The 11,133-nt window shown below is 36.0% G+C and overlaps 1 protein-coding gene across 1 annotated transcript in view; it reads right to left on the reverse strand.

Annotated features, from left to right (window-relative positions):
- Positions 1–9,428: 9,428 nt before the first annotated feature.
- Positions 9,429–11,133, reverse strand: part of LOC128687178 (Krueppel-like factor 5) — an 11,790-nt gene continuing 10,085 nt past the window's right edge. The window contains exon 2 of the mRNA XM_053774511.2: positions 9,429–11,133. This exon is cut by the window's right edge and continues 1,000 nt beyond it. Within this exon, the coding sequence (XP_053630486.2) occupies positions 10,703–11,133 (431 nt within the window). The 3' untranslated portion in view covers positions 9,429–10,702.

An 11,133-nucleotide genomic window follows, 5' to 3' on the forward strand; every position in this document is an offset into this window, starting at 1 on the left:
ATTGCCCTAGACAGGACATCTCCACTGCCTCCAACCGTCTCCTCGCTGCTGCATTTACCACCCAAGCTTCACACCCATATAAGAGTGTTGGTACTACTATACTTTCATACATTCCCTTCTTTGCCTCCATAGATAACGTTTTTTGTCTCCACATATACCTCAACGCACCACTCACCTTTTTACCCTCATCAATTCTATGATTAACCTCATCCTTCATGAATCCATCCGCTGACACGTCAACTCCCAAGTATCTGAAAACATTCACTTCTTCCATACTCCTCCTCCCCAATTTGATATCCAATTTTTCTTTATTTAAATCATTTAATACCTTCATCACCATGGTGACATTAATAAATATATTAAACAACCATGGGTGACATTAATAAATATATTAAACAACCATGGTGACATTAATAAATATATTAAACAACCATGGTGACATTAATAAATATATTAAACAACCATGGTGACATTAATAAATATATTAAACAACCATGGTGACATTAATAAATATATTAAACAACCATGGTGACAATAAATATATTAAACAACCATGGTGACATTAATAAATATATTAAACAACCATGGTGACATTAATAAATATATTAAACAACCATGGTGACATTAATAAATATATTAAACAACCATGGTGACAATAAATATATTAAACAACCATGGTGACATTAATAAATATATTAAACAACCATGGTGACATTAATAAATATATTAAACAACCATGGTGACATTAATAAATATATTAAACAACCATGGGTGACAATAATAAATATATTAAACAACCATGGGTGACATTAATAAATATATTAAACAACCATGGTGACATTAATAAATATATTAAACAACCATGGTGACATTAATAAATATATTAAACAACCATGGTGACATTAATAAATATATTAAACAACCATGGTGACAATAAATATATTAAACAACCATGGTGACATTAATAAATATATTAAACAACCATGGGTGACATTAATAAATATATTAAACAACCATGGTGACATTAATAAATATATTAAACAACCATGGTGACATTAATAAATATATTAAACAACCATGGTGACATTAATAAATATATTAAACAACCATGGGTGACATTAATAAATATATTAAACAACCATGGGTGACATTAATAAATATATTAAACAACCATGGTGACATTAATAAATATATTAAACAACCATGGTGACATTAATAAATATATTAAACAACCATGGTGACAATAAATATATTAAACAACCATGGTGACATTAATAAATATATTAAACAACCATGGGTGACATTAATAAATATATTAAACAACCATGGGTGACATTAATAAATATATTAAACAACCATGGTGACATTAATAAATATATTAAACAACCATGGTGACATTAATAAATATATTAAACAACCATGGTGACATTAATAAATATATTAAACAACCATGGTGACATTAATAAATATATTAAACAACCATGGGTGACATTAATAAATATATTAAACAACCATGGTGACATTAATAAATATATTAAACAACCATGGTGACAATAAATATATTAAACAACCATGGTGACATTAATAAATATATTAAACAACCATGGTGACATTAATAAATATATTAAACAACCATGGGTGACATTAATAAATATATTAAACAACCATGGGTGACATTAATAAATATATTAAACAACCATGGTGACATTAATAAATATATTAAACAACCATGGTGACATTAATAAATATATTAAACAACCATGGTGACAATAAATATATTAAACAACCATGGTGACATTAATAAATATATTAAACAACCATGGTGACATTAATAAATATATTAAACAACCATGGTGACAATAAATATATTAAACAACCATGGTGACATTAATAAATATATTAAACAACCATGGGTGACATTAATAAATATATTAAACAACCATGGGTGACATTAATAAATATATTAAACAACCATGGTGACATTAATAAATATATTAAACAACCATGGTGACATTAATAAATATATTAAACAACCATGGTGACATTAATAAATATATTAAACAACCATGGTGACATTAATAAATATATTAAACAACCATGGGTGACATTAATAAATATATTAAACAACCATGGTGACATTAATAAATATATTAAACAACCATGGTGACAATAAATATATTAAACAACCATGGTGACATTAATAAATATATTAAACAACCATGGTGACATTAATAAATATATTAAACAACCATGGGTGACATTAATAAATATATTAAACAACCATGGGTGACATTAATAAATATATTAAACAACCATGGTGACATTAATAAATATATTAAACAACCATGGTGACATTAATAAATATATTAAACAACCATGGTGACAATAAATATATTAAACAACCATGGTGACATTAATAAATATATTAAACAACCATGGTGACATTAATAAATATATTAAACAACCATGGTGACATTAATAAATATATTAAACAACCATGGTGACATTAATAAATATATTAAACAACCATGGTGACATTAATAAATATATTAAACAACCATGGTGACATTAATAAATATATTAAACAACCATGGTGACATTAATAAATATATTAAACAACCATGGTGACATTAATAAATATATTAAACAACCATGGTGACATTAATAAATATATTAAACAACCATGGTGACATTAATAAATATATTAAACAACCATGGTGACATTAATAAATATATTAAACAACCATGGTGACATTAATAAATATATTAAACAACCATGGTGACATTAATAAATATATTAAACAACCATGGTGACATTAATAAATATATTAAACAACCATGGTGACATTAATAAATATATTAAACAACCATGGTGACATTAATAAATATATTAAACAACCATGGTGACATTAATAAATATATTAAACAACCATGGGTGACATTAATAAATATATTAAACAACCATGGGTGACATTAATAAATATATTAAACTTTATAAAACTTTATAAAACTGGGTTGCTTAAATGTGCGTGGATGTAGTGCGGATGACAAGAAACAGATGATTGCTGATGTTATGAATGAAAAGAAGTTGGATGTCCTGGCCCTAAGCGAAACAAAGCTGAAGGGGGTAGGAGAGTTTCAGTGGGGGGAAATAAATGGGATTAAATCTGGAGTATCTGAGAGAGTTAGAGCAAAGGAAGGGGTAGCAGTAATGTTAAATGATCAGTTATGGAAGGAGAAAAGAGAATATGAATGTGTAAATTCAAGAATTATGTGGATTAAAGTAAAGGTTGGATGCGAGAAGTGGGTCATAATAAGCGTGTATGCACCTGGAGAAGAGAGGAATGCAGAGGAGAGAGAGAGATTTTGGGAGATGTTAAGTGAATGTATAGGAGCCTTTGAACCAAGTGAGAGAGTAATTGTGGTAGGGGACTTGAATGCTAAAGTAGGAGAAACTTTTAGAGAGGGTGTGGTAGGTAAGTTTGGGGTGCCAGGTGTAAATGATAATGGGAGCCCTTTGATTGAACTTTGTATAGAAAGGGGTTTAGTTATAGGTAATACATATTTTAAGAAAAAGAGGATAAATAAGTATACACGATATGATGTAGGGCGAAATGACAGTAGTTTGTTGGATTATGTATTGGTAGATAAAAGACTGTTGAGTAGACTTCAGGATGTACATGTTTATAGAGGGGCCACAGATATATCAGATCACTTTCTAGTTGTAGCTATACTGAGAGTAAAAGGTAGATGGGATACAAGGAGAATAGAAGCATCAGGGAAGAGAGAGGTGAAGGTTTATAAACTAAAAGAGGAGGCAGTTAGGGTAAGATATAAACAGCTATTGGAGGATAGATGGGCTAATGAGAGCATAGGCAATGGGGTCGAAGAGGTATGGGGTAGGTTTAAAAATGTAGTGTTAGAGTGTTCAGCAGAAGTTTGTGGTTACAGGAAAGTGGGTGCAGGAGGGAAGAGGAGCGATTGGTGGAATGATGATGTAAAGAGAGTAGTAAGGGAGAAAAAGTTAGCATATGAGAAGTTTTTACAAAGTAGAAGTGATGCAAGGAGGGAAGAGTATATGGAGAAAAAGAGAGAAGTTAAGAGAGTGGTGAAGCAATGTAAAAAGAGAGCAAATGAGAGAGTGGGTGAGATGTTATCAACAAATTTTGTTGAAAATAAGAAAAAGTTTTGGAGTGAGATTAACAAGTTAAGAAAGCCTAGAGAACAAATGGATTTGTCAGTTAAAAATAGGAGAGGAGAGTTATTAAATGGAGAGTTAGAGGTATTGGGAAGATGGAAGGAATATTTTGAGGAATTGTTAAATGTTGATGAAGATAGGGAAGCTGTGATTTCGTGTATAGGGCAAGGAGGAATAACATCTTGTAGGAGTGAGGAAGAGCCAGTTGTGAGTGTGGGGGAAGTTCGTGAGGCAGTAGGTAAAATGAAAGGGGGTAAGGCAGCCGGGATTGATGGGATAAAGATAGAAATGTTAAAAGCAGGTGGGGATATAGTTTTGGAGTGGTTGGTGCAATTATTTAATAAATGTATAGAAGAGGGTAAGGTACCTAGGGATTGGCAGAGAGCATGCATAGTTCCTTTGTATAAAGGCAAAGGGGATAAAAGAGAGTGCAAAAATTATAGGGGGATAAGTCTGTTGAGTGTACCTGGTAAAGTGTATGGTAGAGTTATAATTGAAAGAATTAAGAGTAAGACGGAGAATAGGATAGCAGATGAACAAGGAGGCTTTAGGAAAGGTAGGGGGTGTGTGGACCAGGTGTTTACAGTGAAACATATAAGTGAACAGTATTTAGATAAGGCTAAAGAGGTCTTTGTGGCATTTATGGATTTGGAAAAGGCGTATGACAGGGTGGATAGGGGGGCAATGTGGCAGATGTTGCAAGTGTATGGTGTAGGAGGTAGGTTACTGAAAGCAGTGAAGAGTTTTTACGAGGATAGTGAGGCTCAAGTTAGAGTATGTAGGAAAGAGGGAAATTTTTTCCCAGTAAAAGTAGGCCTTAGACAAGGATGTGTGATGTCACCGTGGTTGTTTAATATATTTATAGATGGGGTTGTAAGAGAAGTAAATGCGAGGGTTTTGGCAAGAGGCGTGGAGTTAAAAGATAAAGAATCACACACAAAGTGGGAGTTGTCACAGCTGCTCTTTGCTGATGACACTGTGCTCTTGGGAGATTCTGAAGAGAAGTTGCAGAGATTGGTGGATGAATTTGGTAGGGTGTGCAAAAGAAGAAAATTAAAGGTGAATACAGGAAAGAGTAAGGTTATGAGGATAACAAAAAGATTAGGTGATGAAAGATTGAATATCAGATTGGAGGGAGAGAGTATGGACGAGGTGAACGTATTCAGATATTTGGGAGTGGACGTGTCAGCGGATGGGTCTATGAAAGATGAGGTGAATCATAGAATTGATGAGGGAAAAAGAGTGAGTGGTGCACTTAGGAGTCTGTGGAAACAAAGAACTTTGTCCTTGGAGGCAAAGAGGGGAATGTATGAGAGTATAGTTTTACCAACGCTCTTATATGGGTGTGAAGCGTGGGTGATGAATGTTGCAGCGAGGAGAAGGCTGGAGGCAGTGGAGATGTCATGTCTGAGGGCAATGTGTGGTGTGAATATAATGCAGAGAATTCGTAGTTTGGAAGTTAGGAGGAGGTGCGGGATTACCAAAACTGTTGTCCAGAGGGCTGAGGAAGGGTTGTTGAGGTGGTTCGGACATGTAGAGAGAATGGAGCGAAACAGAATGACTTCAAGAGTGTATCAGTCTGTAGTGGAAGGAAGGCGGGGTAGGGGTCGGCCTAGGAAGGGTTGGAGGGAGGGGGTAAAGGAGGTTTTGTGTGCGAGGGGCTTGGACTTCCAGCAGGCATGCGTGAGCGTGTTTGATAGGAGTGAATGGAGACAAATGGTTTTTAATACTTGACGTGCTGTTGGAGTGTGAGCAAAGTAACATTTATGAAGGGATTCAGGGAAACCGGCAGGCCGGACTTGAGTCCTGGAGATGGGAAGTACAGTGCCTGCACTCTGAAGGAGGGGTGTTAATGTTGCAGTTTAAAAACTGTAGTGTAAAGCACCCTTCTGGCAAGACAGTGATGGAGTGAATGATGGTGAAAGTTTTTCTTTTTCGGGCCACCCTGCCTTGGTGGGAATCGGCCGGTGTGATAATAAAAAAAAAATAATAATTAAACAACCATGGTGACATTAATAAATATATTAAACAACCATGGTGACATTAATAAATATATTAAACAACCATGGTGACAATAAATATATTAAACAACCATGGTGACATTAATAAATATATTAAACAACCATGGTGACATTAATAAATATATTAAACAACCATGGTGACATTAATAAATATATTAAACAACCATGGTGACATTAATAAATATATTAAACAACCATGGTGACATTAATAAATATATTAAACAACCATGGTGACATTAATAAATATATTAAACAACCATGGTGACATTAATAAATATATTAAACAACCATGGTGACAATAAATATATTAAACAACCATGGTGACATTAATAAATATATTAAACAACCATGGTGACATTAATAAATATATTAAACAACCATGGTGACATTAATAAATATATTAAACAACCATGGTGACATTAATAAATATATTAAACAACCATGGTGACATTAATAAATATATTAAACAACCATGGTGACATTAATAAATATATTAAACAACCATGGTGACATTAATAAATATATTAAACAACCATGGGTGACAATAATAAATATATTAAACAACCATGGTGACATTAATAAATATATTAAACAACCATGGGTGACAATAATAAATATATTAAACAACCATGGGTGACATTACATTTAGGATATCAGAATCAACACAAAATTTGTCTATTAAAAGTTTATTACAAAATATTATATATTCATACAAATTAATTTACAAGTAGGAGAAACAAAGATTCACAGCCTGACTAGACGTAACTAAATCTCTTGATCCAAGGAATTTGAGCTGCTCTCGCCTGCCTCGGATCACAAACGTAATCATCTCCCATTCCAGAGGAGCCGTATGACTCCCTACGGGTCCAGCGCTTTCCCCGGGAATATGATTGGAATGTAGATACCTAATATATATATATATATATATATATATATATATATATATATATATATATATATATATATATATATATATATATATATATATATATATATATATATATATATATACAACGCTAATAATATAAATAAAAATATAAATAAAAATCAAAGGAAATTGTGTTTTGTTTGGAATGGTTTATATGGTAATTTTAACTGGTTGGTCGTTGTAACTGGTTGGTCGTTGTAACTGGTTGGTTGTTGTAACTGGTTGGTAGTTGTAACTGGTTGGTCGTTGTAACTTGTTGGTTGTTGTAACTGGTTGGTCGTTGTAACTGGTTGGTCGTTGTAACTGGTTGGTCGTTGTAACTGGTTGGTCGTTGTAACTTGTTGGTTGTTGTAACTGGTTGGTAGTTGTAACTGGTTGGTCGTTGTAACTTGTTGGTTGTTGTAACTGGTTGGTCGTTGTAACTGGTTGGTCGTTGTAACTGGTTGGTCGTTGTAACTTGTTGGTTGTTGTAACTGGTTGGTAGTTGTAACTGGTTGGTCGTTGTAACTTGTTGGTTGTTGTAACTGGTTGGTCGTTGTAACTGGTTGGTCGTTGTAACTGGTTGGTCGTTGTAACTTGTTGGTTGTTGTAACTGGTTGGTAGTTGTAACTGGTTGGTCGTTGTAACTTGTTGGTTGTTGTAACTGGTTGGTCGTTGTAACCCATCCATCATCTTTATCAGTACTACCACCATCACCACTACAACCAGCACCACCACTATCAGCACCACCACTACCAGCACCACCACTACCAGCACCACCACAACCATCATCACTACAGCCACCACCATCACAACCACCATCAATACCAGCACCACCACCATCACTACCAGCACCATCACTACCAGCACCACCACTACCAGCACCATCACTACCAGAACCATCACTACCAGCACCACCACTACCAACACCATCACTACCAGCACCACCACAACCATCATCACTACAGCCAGCTCCACCACCATCTTCACTATCACAAGCATCACCACCACAACCACCATCACTACAACCATCATCACCACAACCACCATCACTACAGCCAGCTCCACCACCATCTTCACTATCACAACCACCACCACCACAACCACCATCACTACAGCCAGCTCCACCACCATCTTCACTATCACAAGCATCACCACCACAACCACCATCACTACAACCATCACCACCACAACCACCATCACTACAGCCAGCTCCACCACCATCTTCACTATCACAACCACCACCACCACAACCACCATCACTACAGCCAGCTCCACCACCATCTTCACTATCACAACCACCACCACCACAACCACCATCACTACAGCCAGCTCCACCACCATCTTCACTATCACAACCACCACCACCACAACCACCATCACTACAGCCAGCTCCACCACCATCTTCACTATCACAACCACCACCACCACAACCACCATCACTACAGCCAGCTCCACCACCATCTTCACTATCACAACCACCACCACCACAACCACCATCACTACAGCCAGCTCCACCACCATCTTCACTATCACAACCACCACCACCACAACCACCATCACTACAGCCACCACCACCATCTTCACTATCACAACCATCACTACCACAACCACCATCACTACAACCAGCTCCACCACCATCTTCACTATCACAACCATCACTACAACCACCACCACTACAACCATCACTATCTCAATATTATAAGTAACTACTACACTGCTACTTATAAATGAGATTACATGTAAATCATTTTCAGGCAAATAATTTACAATCCACTAACAATTTAGAGTAATTTACACAATTTTTACACCTGATTTACACAAGTCACGATTATAGATAAATTACAAACTCATTAAAACTTAAAAAAATAAGTATTTACTAAAATTAATTTTAATTTTTGGATTTATTACTAAATATAAAAAAAAATATTTTTTCCATTTTTTAATAAGTAATTTTTTTATTTTTTTATGCAAATTTAACCACTGTAGCGCCTTTGTGCAATTCAACTATTTACTAAAGTATTTGATTACACCTGTAACATTATTTACATAAGTTCCACAAAGGTACCAAAGGTGTCTCTGATTTTTTTTTTTACCACTTAGCTAATTAACTCAGGTACATCCCGTGAATTATTTTTTAAATTAGTTACCGATTAAAATTAATTGTCCTGTACAACTATATTATATGTATGGGAAAAATAAAAAAAAAAGTGAAAAAATACCAGTAAAAAAAAAATTACTAGTGTAAACTATGGAAAATTTGCCTGTGAAAATTTTTTAAAAATAATGACAGTAGAAAAAATAAGACAGAAGTATCGGATTTTATTCGAGTCCACAAAAATTTCTTTACATAAAACATGTTTGTAAATACAAGAAAATGGTCAAATATTTTTGCTTTCAAATATTCTTTTTGAATGATGATTTTAAATTTGCAATTTTTTCTCAGAAAAAAAAATTCGTTTGGAGAGTAGTTTACCTCGTTGATAATAGGACTGATTATCGAGCCTTCACCTATCCATCCGCTGGATGACCCGTGAAGGTTTAACTCTTCACACATTAAATTTATACTGTCAATATTTAATGGTAGGCTAAAAAAAATTATTTCCTCTAATCAAAAATGGGTAACTTAAGTATTTTTAAGAATACGTTGTAAGGCATTATCATCTGTCTTCATGAGCTACGAATTTTATGTAATTTATTTTTCTGTTATAATCAGAAGGAAGTGGTAAACCGTTAGGGGTCATACAGCACCTGGGGGCATGTAAAGTAATCAGGTTTAATCCAAGAGAAGAGAAAGAAAGGTCTAATTTCTAAGATCAAGAGCCCTTGTTCCACTGAGTGTCTTGCACTTAAACTGTTCCATTGTGAAGAACATTAACACTGTTCCACTGAAACATGACCACACATCGACACCATGCCCAGCCCTTCTAGGGTAGGGTAGGTGCCTGAGCCCGAGCCTTTAGCTCATAAGACTGTCATTCCCATTTGCCCCCTTGTGGCGGGGATGGCAGACCAGAGAGGCCTAGCGTGTGGCTAGGCCTGGGGACAATTGGTCCCAAAGATGAGGAGGTACTTGTGCCTCCTCCCATGGGAGACTTAGGTCTCAGACACCCCCTAAAGAGGGAGCCAAGGCCGGGCCACCACTTGGAAAAGGCCCAGGCCGGGAGAATACCGGTGAATCTTTAATAATAATAATAAATATGATCACTGATATTGTTCCATTGTGAGTCAAATACTTGACACTGTTCCTCATTCGTTCATCTCACCATTTTGAACACTTCAAACTTGCATTAAAATGCCACTGACGTTTGTAACAGATCGAAGTTGCACCTGGTCCATTACACTCAGCTGACAGTCAGGCCAGGTCCAAAACACTCAGGTGACAGTCAGTGCAAGTCCAACACATTCAGCTGACAATTACTGCAGGCCCAAGACATTCAGTTGACAGTTACTCCAGGCCCAACATATTCAGATGACAGTCAGTGCAGACCCCCAGACAGTCAGTGCAGACCCCCAGACGGTCACCGCAGGCCCAACAATTCGGTTGATCTTCACTGCAAGCCCCAGACAGTCAGTTCAGAGAGCAATGTGACGCTTCATGTGAAGACTGAGATGGTCAGACCTGGAGAAAGCTCTCTCACACAGTCTACACTGGAAGGGTCTATCACCAGTATGTTTACGGTAGTGTCTCGTTAGTTCGTCAGATCTGGCAAACTTCCACCCACATCCCTTCCACTTACAAGTGTAGGGTTTCTCCCCAGTGTGAGTCCTTAAGTGGGCCTTCAAGTGGGAAGACTTAATGTAGGTTTTGGCGCATCCTTCGTAGGGACAGTTGTGGATAATGACTTTCCTACGTGCCCGCCTTCTACGAGGCTTGGCTGGAGGTGCTGGAATCTCTACAGGGGGGATAATCCCATTTGATGTCATGGTTGATGTAGAGGTGTTGAAATCCAGGTACTGGCCGTAGGTGGTGTGTGGGGGTGCCCAGGAAGCGGTGGAGGGGAGAG

This window comes from Cherax quadricarinatus, chromosome 62 (assembly GCF_038502225.1).
Source record: "Cherax quadricarinatus isolate ZL_2023a chromosome 62, ASM3850222v1, whole genome shotgun sequence".
Taxonomy (NCBI): Eukaryota; Metazoa; Arthropoda; class Malacostraca; order Decapoda; family Parastacidae; genus Cherax; species Cherax quadricarinatus.